Source organism: Amblyraja radiata, chromosome 28, assembly GCF_010909765.2.
Source record: "Amblyraja radiata isolate CabotCenter1 chromosome 28, sAmbRad1.1.pri, whole genome shotgun sequence".
NCBI classification, from domain to species: domain Eukaryota; kingdom Metazoa; phylum Chordata; class Chondrichthyes; order Rajiformes; family Rajidae; genus Amblyraja; species Amblyraja radiata.
Window position 1 is genome coordinate 11883893 of NC_045983.1, and position 19385 is coordinate 11903277.

Below are 19385 nucleotides of genomic sequence, written 5' to 3' on the forward strand. Positions count from 1 at the left end.
TTCCAGCATTTTTTGTTTTCCTTCAAATTATAACTTTTTTTGTATGAAATATTCATGAGCATATGGATTCTTATGCTTGGTATCTATTTGTCTGGTTACAGATACCACTAGATTGGCGAAAGAGTTAAATGACTAGAAAAAAAATCATGGATATCACAACCCATTAAATAAGTTCAAACATCTGCATTATATAGATGCACCATAGGAATGTTTGAGACTTCATTAGTTTTATGTTTTTTAACTTGAGATTATGCCATCTGGTGAGGCCCACTAATAACATTCTTTATTTTGGTTAACTTGAAATAATGAACAGAGCACATTTTATGCAGAACAGAACATATGTGTACTCAGCTCTTATTTAAACCTGATTAGTAAATACTGCATTGGATCAAAGCAAACTGGGGGTGAAAATTGCACTCGTCTGCAAAATGTTAGTGAAGAAAATTGACCGGGAGACCACCAAGGCAATGCATATAGGAGCAGATAACATGGTTGGCAATAAAACTCTGATATATGCTCTTAAAATTTGCATATAAAATTGTCCCGTTTTAATAACATTGTGAAGCTGTGCATAAAAAGCAAGGGCATTTCTAAGACTTGTTGGGTTTGCTGAAAGTATGAGATCAGGTGAACTTTTTTTAATATTCTCCTGAATGCTTTAACTAATTGAAATAAGAGTGACCACCATATGTTTGTGTTCCAGAAGCAGTTGGAGAGGAATGCTTGCCTGAAACTCTCTTTGAACCATTATACCCTTAAAATAACAGTTTAGGTTAAGATGAAAATAGTTTGACATTAAAATAGGTGGTTTCATATACAGGGAAGATGCTTATCACAAATGACAATGAGATCTAGATCAGCTGAGCAAGTGGGTCGAGGAATGGTTAATGGGGTTTAATTCAGATATTTGTGAGGGATTGCATTTTGAAAAGTCAAATGTGGGCAGGACCTTCACAGTGAATGGTAGAGTACTGCACAGTGTTGTGCAGAAGAGAGATCAGTACATGATTTGTCAGTGTGGTTCCTCAAAATAATCACTAGATCGTAACATGGGATTAATATTTTTGATATACAAATAATCCACTAATTTTGCTCCAAAGATGATCCAACGAGAATCATCAGAATTATTTGAGGTCTTATATTGTTCCTCCAAACTAAAATATATAACACTATTGAATAAATATCATAGATTTAATGCCATGATGAAACTATACACACTTAAAAGACATGGTGTCCTCATGGCAGGCGCCGCAAATCTGTGTAAAACAGATCTCTGGGTGCATTAGTGTGCGTTAGCAACATTCTGACTAGATTAATGATGTACTGATCAAATAGTGGGTTATAACTATTATGCTTGGAAAGTTAGCCATGCAGTGATCAGTCTAGAGCAATGAGGCGCTTTCATCGAAGCAGCAGCAACAAGAAAGGTAACTAATACTAGAAGTCTCCTAAAATTACTATGTTGATTTATAGAGCAGGTTTATACACCCTCCTGAGAAGTGTCCCAAAGTATTTGAAGTACATTGAATTTAAAATGTTGACTTCTGTTGCATTGGACATGATGGCTATCTTATGGTTCATGTTGAGCTAATTTGTTTTAGGTTGAAGAAAGAATTAGGAAGTTTTGTTATTTTTAAATTATGCCATAAAATTTTAAAATCTACTGTAAAAAGTGAGTGATGGATCTGATTTTCAGATCCGAAGGATTCATCCTAGAATGTATTTGGAGAAAACTTGCAAGTAGATTCAGCCACCAAACCACCTATTTTAACTAAATGTCCAAAAAGGTACTTTGTATATTGTGTTGTATTGTGCTGAATAGTTACTTCTAAAGAATGATGTTTAGTTAAAATTAAAGGAATACTTTATTCTGATCTGCTTTGGGGTTAATATATCAGCTCAAAGATCATGTTGCTGCATGTTTCTGCTTTTATGCATATTGGTCTTTGTGCCCTGCATTCATGATATTTTCTCCTTCGTTCCTGATCTTGTATATCTGAAATTTTAACTTAAAATGGCGTTCAAAGCTTCATTATCTTTTACAGTTAAAGCTTCAAAGCTAAATAAAAATCGCACTTCGTTACAGCTCTAGTTTAAATGTCAGCAGTTAGGAAATTACCTGTACATCTGTAAATTATCAGTCAACATCAGTGCTGGAGCACCAGTTTATGAGTTAAACAGTGGTTATTAGCAGCAAAGTTAGCCTCATAATGTCTTAAGTTTTCCTCCATTGGATCTGTGCAATATAATACAGAAGATTAAGTTACACTTGTGTAGTTGAAAAATACATTGCCTGTCGGCTATCTTAACTATTTCACCATTGAAAGTCAGTAACAATTTCAATGAAATTTCATTATCTGTTAAGACCTTAATTTGCTTATATGCTTCCCACAAATAGATCATCATTGTGTAGAATAGCATGCATATCTAGTTTAGTTTAATAATACTTAAGAATATTATTTTGGGCAAGGTAAATTGAACAATTTCTTGAGCTATATCACTTGATTTACAAACAAAAACAATTTATATGTAATATTGAAATTTATTTTAGGAATCACAAGCTACTCGACAAGCAGCCACAAGCAAACCAATTAACAATAGGTTTAGTACTTTCTTTATGTTTCCCAGTAATAATAACTTATTTGCTCTAATGCAATGTCCAACACTAATACATTCTGTACTATACATGATGTTGTTGTTATACCTTGAACCTGAACAGTGAGATCCTGAAAGGTATCATGGTGAAGTCTCACAAACACTTTTTAGATAGATCAACGAGAAAGTTCAACAGGAATAGCAATCAGGAAGAACATCCCAAATCGCCCCCCCCTCCCAGCTCCTCATCATATTTCAGAGATCCCAAAACCAATGTGACCGCGTGGGTTTTCTCCAGGCGAGGACTCGGTTGGCCGAAGTGCCTGTTTCCATGCTGTATCTCTAAACTGAACTAAATTACATAACATTAGACTTTTGGGGAGCATTAAAATATTTGGTAGAGAGAAATATATTATTGACTTCAGCAATAATATAGTTAAATAATAAAATAATAAAGCTCATTGAATATCAAAAAATAATCAGATTATGACTTGAGTAAAACCAGTGGGATACCTTAGAGCCTAATTATCGCTGTGGGAGAAAATGATTTTATTTTATGTAATTATTGTTTTCAGAATTTTAGATTACAATATTCATCAAGAGAGTTGAAAAAATAATGACATCTATACAGTTATTATATTTAGCTGTACCCTGCAAAACGCTGACTTGTCCGGGAGACTGAACGTCCATCGATACATACTTATTCCATTTCCACAAACCCCCATATTTTGAAAAATAAGATACCACTACGTGTTGAGAAGCTACTGCAAATCTCTGCCTTTCTTGCAATTTCAAACTGCTGTGAATCTCTCACCTTCTAACTTCTGCTCTGGCAAAAATGAAATGGCTTTGATATTTGTATTAATATAGGTTTATAAATGTTATATGTGATATGGATAAAAAACTTTATTTGTGTGCTATCCAGTCAAATTATATTGTACATATTTTGAGGAAGGACATTCTTGCTATTGATGGAGTGCAGCGTAGGTTTATGAGGTTAATTCCTGCGATGGCGGGACTGTCGTATGATGGAAGAATGGAGTGACTGGGCTTGTATTCACTGGAATTTAGAAAGGTGAGCGGAGAACTTATAGAAACATATAAAATTATTAAGGGATTGGACACGCTAGTTGCAGTAAACATGTTCCCGATGTTGGGGGAGTCCAGATCCAGGGGAAGAAGGGTTTCGGCCCGAAACGTTGCCTATTTCCTTTGCTCCATAGATGCTGCCTCACCTGCTGAGTTTCTCCAGCATTTTTGCCTAGCCACAATTTAAGAATAAAGGATAGGCCATTTAGAACTGTGATGAGGAAAATCTTTTTCACACAGAGAGTTGTGAATTTGTGGAATTTTCTGCCTCAGAAGGCTGTGGAGGCCGATTCACTGGATGCATTCCAAAGAGAGTTAAGGGGCTGTCCCACTGCGGCGACCTAAACTGCGAGCTCTGGTGAGTTTGCCCTCGACTCATACTCGCAGCATGGTCGACACGAGGTCCTAAGAGGTCTTTGTAACTCTCCTTCATGCTCGAGGGTAGTCCCCGCGTACTCGAGGCCTCAGCTAGGTTGCGGCGTATTTTTCAACATGTTGAAAAATGCCCACGAGTAAAAAAATGTCGCCATGGAAAAAATCGATACTTTTTTTACTCATAGGTTTAGTTGAAGTAGGTCGTAGTAGGTCGGCATGTTATTCGTAGGTAATCGAGGATAGTCGAAGGTAATCGAAGGTAGTCGTAGTAAGTCTTCAACATAGTCGAAGAGGGGTCGAAGGAGGTCGTCTTCACTCTCCACTATTCATGAGTCCAATTTTCCCAAAGCTAGTCAAAGCTAGTTTTCAACATAGTTGAAGGAGGTCTTCTACATAGTCGAAGGAGGTCTTCAACATGACATTTTTTCAAACCCTCCTAAACTCTTCTAAACTCGCGAATTAGGTCGCCGCAGTGGGCCAGCCCCTTTAGGTAGAGCTCTTAGGGTTAGCGGAATCAAGGGGTATGGGGAGGCGGCAGGAATGGGCTACTGATTGTGGATGATCAGCCATGATCACGTTGAATGGCGGTGCTGGCCGGAAGGGCTGAATGACCTACTCCTGCAACTATTGTCTATGTATCTATGTATAAGTGCAATCAAGCCAAACCAAATCAAAGATCCACATCACCCTGGACACTCACATTTTGCTCCTGAGAATCATTACCGTCAGGTTCAAGAACAACTTCTTCCCATCAACCATCAGGTTCATGAACAGGACTGCAAATCCGTAACCTAACCCTACCTTGACACCACACTATTATGGATTTTGTGTAAGATTGCACTATGTACTTTACCTTGCACTCTTAGAGTCTGGTTACCTAATATAACTGATAATTTATTGAATTATTGTTAATGTACATTTATTTGTCATGTTGTTAATGTATCTGTAGAGCTGGAGCAAGTAAGAATTTTGATTTTTCTTTTCCCGATCCGTATGACTACTAGCACTCTTGACAGAATTTGAAGGAACTTGACAAAATTATTTGGCAAAAAAATTGTAAATATGTGACACAATAGGACTGGTTAATGCATTGGGGGAAACAGCACAACTGTTGTCTGCACCCATATTCCTAGAATAGCATGGCACAATGGCACAGCAGTAGAGTTGCTGCCATAGCACCAGAGACCCAGGTTCGTTCCTGATTATGGGTGCTCTCTGTACGGAGTTTGTACATTCTCTCTGACCGTGTGCTCCAGGTGCTCTGGTTTGTAAGTTAATTAGCTTCTGTAAATTGTCCCAAGTGTGAAGGATAAAGCTAGTGGTGATCGTTGGTCAGCAAGGACTTAATGGGGCGAATACAATACAATACAATACAATTCAATTTATTGTCATTTGGACCCCGTGAGGTCCAAACGAAATGCCGTTTCTGCAGCCATACATTACAACAAATAGACCCAAGACACAACATATTTTACATAAACATCCATCACATTGCTGTGATGGAAGGCCAAAAAAACTTCTCTCTCCACTGCACTCTCCCCCCCCATGTCAGAGTCAAAGTCAAAGCCCCCGGCGGGCGATGGCGAATTGTCCCGTGGCCATTAAACCACGCCGGGTAATGCAAGTTCGCGCACCGGGTCTTGGTGTTAGAGCCCCCGGTGCGCGCTCGCAGCCCGCCGCCATTCCAAGCCGCGCGGGGCGGTGCTGTAAGGCCCCGCTCCAGGAGCTCTTCAACCCCGCAACTCGGGCGGGAGAAGTCGCCGTTGCGGAAGCCCCGAAAAGCGGTCTCCCTCCAGGGACCCGCGGGCTCCCGGTGCCGTCCGCCAAACCCGCAGTTGCAGCCACCGAAGCTCCGGGGGTCGGGCCGCAGCAGCGTCCACCACAGCTCCACCCGCTCTGGACTCGGCCAGCTCCGCGACGGTGAGGTGAGTGTCGGCACTGGAGCCCCCGGTTTTCCTGTTGGAGGCCGCTCCTCGTTGCAGCCCCAACGACAACGGAGACCCGACAAAGAAAAGGTCGGGTCTCCCGTGCAGGGAGAGATTTAAAAGTTTCCCCCTCCCCCCCACACCACCCCCACCCCCCCACACACATACCCCAACAAAAATAACAAAAACTACATTAAAACATAGACATAAAATAATAAAAACGCAGACGGACTGCAGAGGCCGCTGCTGGCGAGAGCCGCGCCGCCTACCGGTACTGTTTCCATGCTGTATAACTAAACTAAAAGCACATTTTGCTAGGAATGATTGACGAAGCATTCACCAGGCAAAGTATGCTGGGCAAGATGCAGAAAGTAAGAAATTCGTCAAAACTTACTTCTCTAATATTACCTACAAACTATTGGTTGGGTATAATATGGTACTGGTGGGTCTTGAATAAATCAATGTGATTCTTTTGCAAATATTAATCTAATGAAAGGCCATCGGCCTATAACTTTAACTCTGTTTCTTATTACACAGATGCTGCCAAATGTACAGAGTATTTTTAACTTTTCTTTATCATGTTCAGTTTTGGGCTCATTACAATTGCTCTGTTAGATTATCAACATATGTTAATGTTTCTGAAAATGACAGAAAGCTTCATTGACTTTAGCATCTTTGTTGTGTAGCCACGATGGCATTTGTGTCCATATTTGATTCATGGTGGTTCTTAAAGGGGTGTAGGAGAGGAATTGGGAAAGCCGATGCGAATTTTACAATTATATTGAACTATTCTTGGACACTCCTGGTATCCTGACAGTATGAATTCCTGCAAAACTATTGTAATTTTAATTTATTTTCTAGGTATGGGTAGGAACAATTGGAATGGGGCCAAATGGGCGAAAACTCTGTGCCACCTTCCAACATACTGAGACATTTGAGTTCCAGGATGAGCTAGGAGAATTGCTCTTGAAGATTTGTCAAGTTGTCACTCATGGTGTACTCTGTTTTTTGGCTTCATATAAGGTAAAAAAAAATAACAATCCTAAGATAAAATATATAATCAGTATTTCACTAATAAGTAAATAAATTTGCAGGATGCAATGGCTTTGTATATCCTAATAATTATGTGACCTATGCTAATCATTGATTTAAATGTTGTTTACAATACAATCAACTACAAAATATCACTTCCATTATTTTGCACTGTTACAAAAATATTATAAACTGTAAATGTTCATCTGTCTTCCTGTGATGCTGTTTGATGCTAAGTCAGTTGATCATTGTTTCCACTAAATATCATTGCACTTAAATGCAAATAGCGTGAAATTGTGGAGCAAACAGAAAACTGCTGGAGGAACTCAGCAGGTCAAGCAGCATCTGTGGCATTATCAGTCCTGATGCAGGGTCTTGACATGAAGAGTTGACTACCTCTTTGCCTCCACAGATGCTCCTTGATCCATGGATTACCTCCATTAGTTTGTTTTGCTCCAGTTTCCAGCATTTGCAGTCTCTTGTGGCTCCAAGATGAAATTATGCATCATTGCAAAGATAAAATATATTAAAAATAGTCCTGAAATAAAACAATGTTTTCTCAGTGAATCTGAATTTCAGTGAACGTCAAACATTATTTATCTGCTTTTAAAAATGACGTCCATAGAAATAAGGAACAGCCATGCTGGAACCATTTTAGTACCTGAATACAGCTGCACACTTCTGTTTTCTGACTGGCTTTTAGAATATGCCAAACTGCTGACATGCATACAAATCAATAAAACTATTTCTAGGTGCTTGTGAGTTGTTTGAGTCAAATATGTCAGTTCAGTCATTTTGGTACTGAATGCTAACCTATCAAAGGAAGAGAAACAGCATTATGGATGGTATTTTTTCAAATAATTGGGGAAAATTGTTTTTAATATTTACTCTGAAAGAGCAAGATTTATTGGGATTTACTCTTGAGCTCAATTTTCTCTTAAACCAGACATGTAAGGTAAATATCATATTCAATTTAACTCTTAAGTAGTAAAAGATTGAATAACCAAACAAGTTGAGACTGATGTTATTGTAAATTAGATACAAGTTTTTAAGAGGATCAGTTTGATTTTAATTGAGGTAGATGTGATATGAACATAATTCATACAGTAAAAAAAGCCCCTTTGTCCCACTGTGTCCTTGCTGATTATCAAGTACCTATCGATACTAATCCCATTTGCCAGCACTTGGTCTGTAACCTATTGTGCCCTGGCAATTTAAGTGCAAGTATGCTCCCACTGCTGCTGCAAAAGCCATCTTAATTGAGTTAAGAAAGAAAACGGGATGCTGGAAGAACTTAGTAGGTCAAACGACATCTGTGGAGACTAAAGTTGTACATTGATGTTTCAGACTTGTATGTAAACTTGTATCTTTTGCATCTACAGATGCTGCTTGATCCACTGAGTTCTTCCAGCATTCAGTTTTTATTCTAGTTCCAGCATCTACAGTCTCTTTTGTCTTCATATTACTTTATGGATGTCTTGATATGAATTTATTCTGGCCATTAAAATGTTACCCATAACTTGTACCAATTGATACCAAATTATCACCTTGAGCCAAAGAAATAAAAAGAAAGCCCGGTGCAATAGGTAACACTTTTAATGTAGTTTTAATCTTGTGTCTGATTTCTGTTAAGGCAGCCTTGGGAGTGAGCCAGAAAAAAAGAAAAAGTGGAAACGTATTCTATTTACAAGCATTTATGTAAAATAGTTCAAAACTGAATAAAACAAAAGTGGTCTTTTTGTAAATCTGAAATTGAGTCATTGCAAAACAAAATGTACAGAAATAACTGTTAAGGAAAACTAATAAAGTTTTCTCTGTGATGAATTCCTGTGAACATCAAACCCTACAATTCTAGTAATCAAAGTTGGTTAAGTTGCAGGATTCGCTTTAGTACATCTTTAAACTTTGAAATGCATTTGAATTTTTTACAATTTACTTTTAGTAGTGGTCTTCTTATTAAACCAAATATATTTCAGATTGATGTTCTCTTTATATATTTATGAAGTGGAGCTAAAATTAACAAGTCTAGTGAACAGCGTTTTATAACTGCAACCTTGGGGACTGAGGGTGGTCCTCTTACATGGGTGGCCATTTCATGATTAATTTACTATCGAGACCTGCAGTAATTTACACTTTAAACGGGTGGTCTCTCTCTCTCTGCTTATCTACTGTAAGGTTAGTTATACACCCTATACAGCTTGCATGTTTGTTACAATGTGACACACTGAATGTTAGAGTATAGAACAGCACAGACGTAGGCCCGTCAGCCCACACGGTATATACCTAACATGAAGCTAAATTAAATTTGTAAGAAGGAACTGCAGATGCTGGTTTAAACCGAAGATAGACAAAAAGCTGGAGTAACTCAGCGGGACTGACAGCATCTCTGGAGAGAAGGATTAGGTGACCTTTCGGGTCGAGACCCTTCTTCAGACTGGTTAGGGATAAGGGAAACGAGAGTTATAGACGGTGATGTGGAGAGATAAAGAACAATGAATGAAAGATGCAAAAAAGTAATGATGATAAAGGAAACAGGCCATTGTAAGCTGTTTGTAGGGTGAAAATGAGAAGCTAGTGCGACTTGGTTGGGGGAGGGATAGGGAGAGAGGGAATGCCGGGGCTTCCTGAAGTGAGAGAAATCAATATTCACCTGAAGTGAGAGAAAGTGTGTCACAATTCTCCGAATTTTCCGCCACCTCCAACGAGATCCCACCATTAACCAGATTTTCACATCTCCCCTTTCCGCCTTCCGCAGAGACCGTTCCCTCCGCAACTCCCTGGTTAACATCCCTTCCCACCCTCTCCCCAGGTACCTTCCCCTGCAACTGCAGAAGATGCAACACCTGTCGCTATACCTCCTCCCTCGACTCTGTCCAGGGACCCTGACAGTCCTTTCAGGTTTGGCAGAGGTTCACTTGCACCTCCTCCAACCTCATCTACTGTATCCGTTGTTCAAGATCTGGACTCTTATACATCGACGATACCAAACGCAGATTGGGCGATCGTTTCGCGGAACACCTTCGCTCAGCCTGTGTGAACCAACCTGATCTCCTGGTTGCTGGACACATTTAATTCTCCTTCCCATTCTTACACAGACCTTTCTGTCCTCTGTGTCCTCCATTGTCAGAGTGAGGCTAAACGCAAATTGGAGAAACAGCATCTCGTATTTCGCTTGGGCAGCTTACAGCCCAGTGGCATGAATTTTGATTTCTCTCACTTCAGGTTGCCCCAGCATTCCCTCTCTCTATCCCTCCCCCACACAAGTCGCACTAGCTTCTAATTTTCACCTTACAAACAGCTTACAATGAATGGCCTGTTTCCTTTATCATCGTTACATTTTTGCATATTTTTCATTCATTGTTCTTTATCTCTCCACATCACCGTCTATATCTCTCGTTTCCCTTATCCCTAACCAGTCTGAAGAAGGGTCTCGACCTGAAACGTCACCTATTCCTTCTCTCCAGAGATGCTGCCTGTCCTGCTGAGTTACTCCAGCTTTTTGTGTTTATCTAAGCCAAATTAAATTGCTCCCTTCTGTCTGCACATGATCCATATCCCCTCATTCCCTGTATATTCATGTGCTTATCTAAAAGCATCCTAAATGTCACTCTCGTATTTGTTTGCACCAACCCTGGCAGTTGTTCCTGGCACTTCCCGCTTTCTGTGTAAAAGGACTTGCTCCGCTCACCTCCTTTACATTTTTCCCCTCTCACCTTAAAGCTATGCCTTTCAGTATTTGACATTCCCGCCCTTGGATAGAAAAATCTGTCTATGGTGCTCATAATTTTAAGAACTTCTCTGGTCTCCCCTCAGCATCTGACGCTCCAGAGGGAAAAAATCCAAGTTTGTCCAGCATTCCTTGCAGCTAATGCTCTTTAAACCAGACAGCATCTAGGTAAACCTTTCTGCACCCACTTTAAACGCACACATTACTCCAAATATGGCCTGACTAACGTTTTGTAAAGCTGCAACATGACTTCCTGGGTCTTAAATGCAATGACCAGACAATGAAGGCAAGCACACCATATGCCTTCTTTATCACTCCATCAATTTATTTTGCTGAGTTCGTGGAGCTATGGACTTGGACTCTTCTGTGCATCAATGCTGATAAGGGACCTGCCATTAACTATGCTTTTCCCCCTTTCCCCTTACATTTTGGCCTCACAAGTGCAAAACACCTCACACTTCCCTGGATTAAATTCCATCTGCCATTTATCCACCCACATCGTAGCTGATCCATACCCTGCTGTATCCTTTGACAACCTTCTTCATTGTCTGCAGCTCCAGCAATTTGTGTACTGAGGATCCAGTTGGAGAAGGGGTGCTGAGCCTTAGGTTCAGAGGTTTGGAAATTAGTATGGTGGTGTTGAAGGCAGAGCCATTGTCAACAAATAGCGGTCCGATGTAAGTGTCCTTTTTATCAAGATATTTCAGGGTTGAGCGTAGGTCGAGGGATATGGCGTCTGTGTGGACCTGTTGAGTCAGTAGGTGAATTATGTAGATCACCTGTCTTGGAGGCTGGAGTTGATCTGTGCCATGATCAGCCTCTTGAAGCACCTCATGATGATGGATGTTGGAACAATAACTTCTGCCATCCCATCATTTGTTGATCTGCCGCTCTGATTCTCATCTTGTTGTCACTCTACTGTAAACCCTCCTGAGAAGCATTAGTGAGCCTCCCTGTGAGGATATTGTTTCTCTTCCACTTCATGTGCAACCTGTACTTGTACAGGTACCTCCTGCCTGGAGGATTGCATATATCTGAAGCCCTCCCCCCTGCACCAGCCACATGCTGAGCTGCTCTGCATTTCTACTTGTTGCCTCACTAGTTCATGGCATACATAGTAATCCTGAGATAACAAACCTGGAGGTACTGTTTTTTAACCTGCTATCTAACTCCCTAAATTCTCTTTGCAGAACTTCATCCCCCTGCCTACCTGTCATTGGTACTATTATGGCCCACGACCCCTGGCTGCTCACACTCCCCTCTCAGAATGTTCTTTGCCATTGGAGAGACATCCGTGTCCTTAAGGAGGCAATACCATCCTGTAGTCTTGCTTGAAGCCACAGAAATGTCTGTTTGTCCCCATGACAGTAAGAGCCCCGTAATCATATTGCTCGCCTAGGATGCTTTTCAACAGAGGCAGATGTGGCGGTGTTGCTGTTATTTGCCCTGAGAGCCCACCACTCCTGGAACAGTATTCACTATGACCATTGCCCATCTGTCTGGCTGAAACTTGGGCGGAGCCTGCCCTTTGAAACTATTGTCTATTGAATTGATTTTATTGAATTGATTTTATTAGGGACAGTGCATATTAATAAACATTTGCATGTAATATGCAAGATTGTAGCCAGTAGCTAATTTCCATCTTTAGTCCCAACACAAGGTAAACACATCCCAAACAAGGTAAAAACAAAAGACAAAAACAAAAACAAAACAAACAATAAAGTAAAAAAGTAGCAATAAAAGAGTACCATAGGATAATTTTAAGGTAGATTATGATTGCAATTTTGATTTTGCAGTAACCATGTTTTTAGATGTTTGGTAAATGAGGTAAGGGTTGGCAGATCCCGTATGACGCATGGTATCGCGTTCCAGGTCTGCGACGCTCGATATGAAAATACTGACTGCCCAAAGACACTTTTCCTAAACGGGACTATAACCCTCTCTTCCTGCAAAATGCTCCTCAACATGTCCAACTGGCGCTCCAACTGGTGGTCCATGCAAGTTGAGAGGAGCTGCAGCTGTATACATTTCTTGCAGACATAGTCGTCAAGGACACTCCTTGATTTCCCATATCTGTTGGGAAAGGCATACCATAGCACTGTTGCGACCAGATAATCGTGACAATAATGTATCTTGTTCTGATGTTATGAGCAAAACTGTAAATATCTTTGCTTTGAATTTATGCATCAGGCTGTATTCATGATGGATAAATAGAGTTGGGATTCTGCTCCACCATAATCACACTTAATTGTGGAACAAGCTCCATGGGCTGAAAGGAGAACTGATTTTCCTTGCTTCCTCCCGTACATTTTTCAATCAAAGGCATTGGTGATCTTAAAATACTTTCCTGCAGGGCAAAGCAAAATCATTGTTAAATCATTACAGCTCTATAATATATATGAACTGTAATCTTATTTATTCCCTTCCACCATTTTCATCCCTTTTCAAAATAATTTGCCTTTTAGATAAAAGGAAAAATTATCCACTCGCCGATAATTAAAAATAGTATTAGATCAAGTAAAATGGCACCAGGATAAAAGTTCAACCATAATTGTGGAAAGGCAGAAAACGTAAGGGATGAATTAGCTACTCTTCTACTTCGGGGATATTGTCTTCCTTATCTGAGTGGATATTTGGTGTGATATTTAGGCCCCCTCCTACAGATTTTTTCTGAATGTCTAGCATAATGTAGAGGCGATAATTACGTAGTGCCTTATGATGAACAACATCATAATCCTATCCTTAACAGACACCCTCAACATTACACCATCAGGAGTAATTTCTGGACCAGAATTAGAAGTGGAGAGACTGCAAATTTACTCCTTCCTGAAACAAAAAGACACAAAATGTTGGAGAAACTCAGCGGATCAGACAGCATCACTGGAGAACATGGCTTGGTGACATTTTGGGTCCAGACCCTTCAGTCTAAAGAAGGGTCCTGATCCAAAATGTCGCCTGTCCATGTTCCCCATAGAGGCTTCCTGACCCGTTAATTTACTCCAATGCTTCATCTTTTCCTGCAAAATAGAATCTTCAGTTCTTTGTGTCTACATTTTAAGCTTTCCTAATTCAGGGATGTCAAAATCATTTGTGGTTCAACTGCTACCACTGGCTATATAACAATGTCTCCAGGTGACTAACAATGAAATTGTAGAATGCAAGACCCAGTTGTTCACCAGGGAACTCAGAATTCAGGTTTCTTTTCGATGTTTGATCAAACGAAAACTGTAAATAATAGCATGAAACAAAAATGAATATATGTAGTTCGGAAAAATAGTTGTATACCATTGCTTACTCTAAAAGGTTAATGTTAAGCACCAGAATCTCAGTTGCACGTTGACGCAATACATCTCAATTGTTGCAAGACACCTGAAGAGAAATGAATTGTTCTTTAGTTGGTGATGGAGCTGTATTGCATTCTCAGAAAGTATGACAGAAGTATTGGGAGGATGAGAGCAGTTCTTTTAAAACTGGAGCAATAAAATGTTTACAAAACTTGGCATTCTAAGCTTTTAGTAGTAGAACAGAAAGTACTTGGAACATATTAACTCTGGCTGAAGATCAAGATTTTATTTATTTTTCTGTGACAAGAAGATAATACTATAGTTTCTTAAATGAAAAAATTGTAAATCAATAATCTATTTACAACATGTATTTAATATGGTTGATTCATAACAGCACTTTCTATTTAAATTAATGGGAGGATATTTTGGCCTAAAATAAAATTTGCCAGGCATACATTTAACTATTTATTAAAGCCAATTGACATTGCTGCATTTAACAAAATTAATTGATGTGTGATGGCTAGAATGTGCTAAAACTTCGCCTGGTTTGTGCACAGAAACAGATGTCATATAAACTGTTTAAGATCTAATAAGAATTAGCTTGAGACTTCAGCATCCTAAATAGTCTGTGTTTGCTGTAGTTTCTGTCAAGATCCATCAGATGGCTGCAAAGGCCAAGAGTTGTGGGTTAGTTGTAAATTGATATTTTCATTAATTGAGATTTTGGCTTTATTTGTCACAGATATTTTTAAGAATAAGTGTCAGAGTATTGATAATGCCAATCCAAACTTATATGGGCAATCTGTGGAAAAATTGAAAGAGGGAAATGATCGCTGACCCTTAATTTCTCTAAAAAATTATTTTGTTTATATGTCATATCCTTTGGAAACATGACATAAGCTGTTTTTTCCCCACATATTTTGCTACTCTTTGATTGACTAATAAAGGATTTGTGAAGAAAGTGTGGACATAATATCATTAAGATTCATAATTATTCAATATGATTAAAAAATGCATTAAGCAGTTAAAAATATCACAATGTATTTTTAAGAATTGATAACATTGCTTCTTTAGGCGTTGTGGGCAATATGTCCCTCTTCTACAATACTGCAGTCAGGCTTACCTTTTACAGTTGTGTCTCTCCCAGTGTCCTGGATATGTTACAGCTGCAGCCATCCTTCAAGGTGGACAGGTCTGTGAGTGGTTACAATGTCTCAAGCTGTGAATAAATTTCCTTAGCCCACCTTGATACCCTTGCCATATCCTTGTGTGACACATTGGCACAGAAGAAAGATCCTGAACCTGAGATTTTTTCAGGAAAAAGCTGACAGTTGTACAAACAACAGCCTGCATTTGCCTGGAAACCCGAGGCCACTGAGACATATTGCAATATTGCATCACAAAGCTTCAAATGGGACGACAGATGGCACAATGGGCTAAGTGTTCGGCTGGCAACCGGAAGGTAGCCGGTTCGAATCCCGCTTGGAGTGCATACTGTCGTTGTGTCCTTGGGCAAGACACTTCACCCACCTTTGCATGTGTGTGAGTGATTGGTGGTGGTCGGAGGGGCCGTAGGCGCAGATTGGCAGCCACGCTTCCGTCAGTCTGCCCCAGGGCAGCTGTGGCTACAGAAGTAGCTTACCACCACCGAGTGTGACTGAGGAGTGAATGAATAATGCGATGTAAAGCGCCTTGAGTATTAGAAAGGCGCTATATAAATCCCATCCATTATTATTATTATTATTCAGTGATATCATTCACTGAAATTCTGCAGTATTTTATGTAAGACTAAAACACAATAGTGATTTTTTGTTTTAATTTGTTACGAAGATTGCTTCAGTGCCAGTTGACAATAATTTTTTATCGTTCCACTTGATACTTGATTATTATAATATAATTTAAAATTGTAATATTCTAGAAAGACATTCTTTCAGCTGTATCTTAAAGCTGCATGTGCAGCAGTGAGTGGATGTGATTGAGATGGTAGAGAAAAAGTGCTGGTGTTTGTATCTCTGCACATTTGGATCTTTGCAAACATTTTATTTTTTCCCATTTGGTTTAAAAGGTTTAGATCATATTAGAAATGTTTTTTTATTAGTTGTAGAAGTTTAGGTTAAAAGCCAAAACTGGCTTCTTTGGTCAGGCCTGTTGGGTCAGTGGGTGTTGGCTTTAAGTAGGATTAGCTTTGAAAGGCCTTGGTTGCATTGGTATTCCCTGCTCCCCTTTGTATAAATTTGTTCACACTTAAGGGCTGGGACTAAGATTTAAAAGCTGGGTACATAGATGCACAGACATCGAGGCCAGAGGCAACTCACTACTGGATCAAATGTGCGTGCTGCATTGCGTGCTGTGTTTAGATATGGCGAGAATTGAATAGTCATTTAGCAGAAAATATTATAAATCCTCAGAAAGATTCAAAATGCTGGAGTAACTCTGGCTCGGCAGCATCTCTGGAGAACATGGTTAGGTGACGTTTCGGGTCGGGACCCGTCTTTCTTTGGTAAACCAACATCTCAGTTCCTTGTTATTACAAATCAGACTTGAGTTTGGAGTGGGTTGGGTTTTAATGTTGTACATGAGTTGACTCCTGACATTATCTGGTGTACAGAAACAATGCAGATTAGATATAAATCTAGTGCGGCTAAAATTAATTTTGTTGCTTTGGATTGCAAAATAGATTTACTACTATATTGTGAGGTTACTTTTTGTCACGTGATTAGGGATGCTTAAATTTATTTTTAATGAAACTGATTTTAAGATAATTCCTAATGATAATGATGGGCATGAAAGTGTTGCTTGTGTGGTGAGAGTTGGTGTTTGTGGAAGATGAAAAGCTATTAATATAATAAAAGGACGGAAAAGGATACTACAATCTAGTTTGATCTCCTTAGCACCAGTTCATCTCATTTTTGACTTTTCCGTGCTGTAATTGTTATATGGTTATATGGTTACTATGCTGCTGTTTTTTGTATTGCTTTTGCAGGTTATTGTATTTGACAACTCCAAAATGAACAGCTGAGAATTGTTATTTGCATATATAATAGTTATCAAAATGTACCTGCTAATATGAAAAGCATTCTAATTATTATATGACAATTTCTGACCTTTTAAAACATTGGCATAGAAGGTTTCCAAGATAATTCGTACATATTGACAGGTTATACTCATCTGCTCAATGCAAAAATAGGTGAATCTTTTAAACAGCGTCTAAAATACATTTATCATGTTTTAAATGTATATCTTTTGTATACAGAATGATATATGCTGATTCTTAAAATGTTTAACAATTCTTGGAAAATGAATATTTCCTTTGCTGCTCACAGCACCCACTCCCTCCCTCAGCACCCACATCAGTATCACTGAAAACTGACCAGTGTTGTTGACAGTATTGCAACTATTTTGTATTATTAGTAGATCCATCTTCTATTTTTATTTAATCTGTTGCCATCCATTTATTTTGTGAGAAAAATGTAGGTTATGTGTACTATGCAAAATAACAGACACATGTGGTTAACAGCAGTTTCTACTTAGATGTGCACTTCTGTTATACAGTTTTATTTATTTTATACATACTGGCCTAAACCCAGCTGAGAATCATATGCATCTCCAATGAGCCATAGCCATTTGTTCTGCTTGTCATGGTTCCTTGCATTTCATTCACTCATTTGATTCAATATTTCTATTTAAATTGAAGCATAAAACCAATTTTCAGCACTGCCGTATATTTGGTGAGTACATGTTACATTAAGAATAGATATGAAGCGTGCTGGAGCTAACAGAAATGTGAACAGTAATTTATCATGAGCGATAGAGGATAACTTAAAGATCCTGATGAGGTGCAATATTTAGGTGTGGATGACTGCTTATCTTACACAAAAGACAATGTCATGAGCATGTTATGTCTGTTTGTACAAATTATAGTGATAGAAACTGACGTGCACTGTTACTAACGTTTATTCTATTGTCTGCAATATGGTATGACACAGGTCATGGTCAACTTCATTGTGTAAGTAGTGTTTTATATTTATAAAGGGATAGTTTAAAATAGCTTTAAGCATTTTGAATATGATAGTTTCAGTGTTTCCGTGTTCTATTGATAACTAATTAACATATCATTTGTAGAACTGAATTGAGGGTATGACACTGCAAATGGTGGTGTACTTACAGATTCATATTTTATTATAAACAAAATAATAGGCTTTTACAAGTTAATAGCCTTGAACATTTTACTTTGGATCATATGTTTCACTAAGCATCACATTGTCAATAAATGAATTATTTTGCAGAGTGATAATGTGTTTGGATTGATGTTTTTCACAAGTTTTTATTCAAGTTCAAGTGAGTTTATTGTCATGTGTCCCTGTATAGGACAATGAAATTCTTGCTTTGCTTAAGCACACAGAAAATAGTAGGCATTTACTACAAAACAGATAAATGTGTCCATATACCATGATATAAATATATACACACATGAATAAATAAACTGATAGTGCAAATAACAGAAAGTGGTTGGTAATAATCAGAGTTTTGTCCGAGCCAGGTTTAATAGCCTGATGGCTGAGGGGAAGTAACTATTCCTGAACCTGGTTGTTGCAGTCTTCAGGCTCCTGTACCTTCTACCTGAAGGTAGCAGGGAGATGAGTGTGTGGCCAGGATGGTGTGGGTCTTTGATGATACTGCCAGCCTTTTTGAGGCAGCGACTGCGATAAATCCCCTCGATGGAAGGAAGGTCAGAGCCGATGATGGACTGGGCAGTGTTTACTACTTTTTGTAGTCTTTTCCTTTCCAGGGCGCTCAAATTGCCGAACCAAGCCACGATGCAACCGGTCAGCATGCTCTCGACTGTGCACCTGTAGAAGTTAGAGAGAGTCTTCCTTGACAATCCGACTCTCCGTAATCTTCTCAGGAAGTAGAGGCGCTGATGTGCTTTTTTGATGATTGCATTAGTGTTCTCGGACCAGGAAAGATCTTCAGAGATGTGCACGCCCAGGAATTTGAAGCTCTTGACCCTTTCAACCATCGACCCGTTGATATAAATGGGGCTGTGGGTCCCCCTCCTACTCCTTCCAAAGTCCACAATCAGTTCCTTGGTTTTGCTGGTGTTGAGGGCCAGGTTATTGCGCTGGCACCATATGGACAGTTGCTCGATCTCTCTTCTGTACTCTGACTCATCCCCATCAGTGATACGCCCCACAATAGTGGTGTCGTCAGCGAACTTGATGATGGAGTTCGCACTGTGGTTCGCTACGTAGTCATGGGTATAGAGTGAGTACAGCAGGGGGCTGAGCACGCAGCCTTGAGGTGCTCCCGTGCTGATTGTTATTGAGGCTGACACATTTCCACCAATACGAACAGACT

The 19385-nt window shown here is 39.3% G+C and overlaps 1 protein-coding gene across 1 annotated transcript in view; it reads left to right on the top strand.

Moving 5' to 3' along the window:
- brip1 (BRCA1 interacting helicase 1) overlaps nt 1–19385 on the top strand; it is a 233200-nt gene that overhangs the window by 82299 nt on the left and 131516 nt on the right. Inside the window, 1 exon segment of the mRNA XM_033046369.1 lies at nt 6846–7007. Within this exon segment, the coding sequence (XP_032902260.1) occupies nt 6846–7007 (162 nt within the window).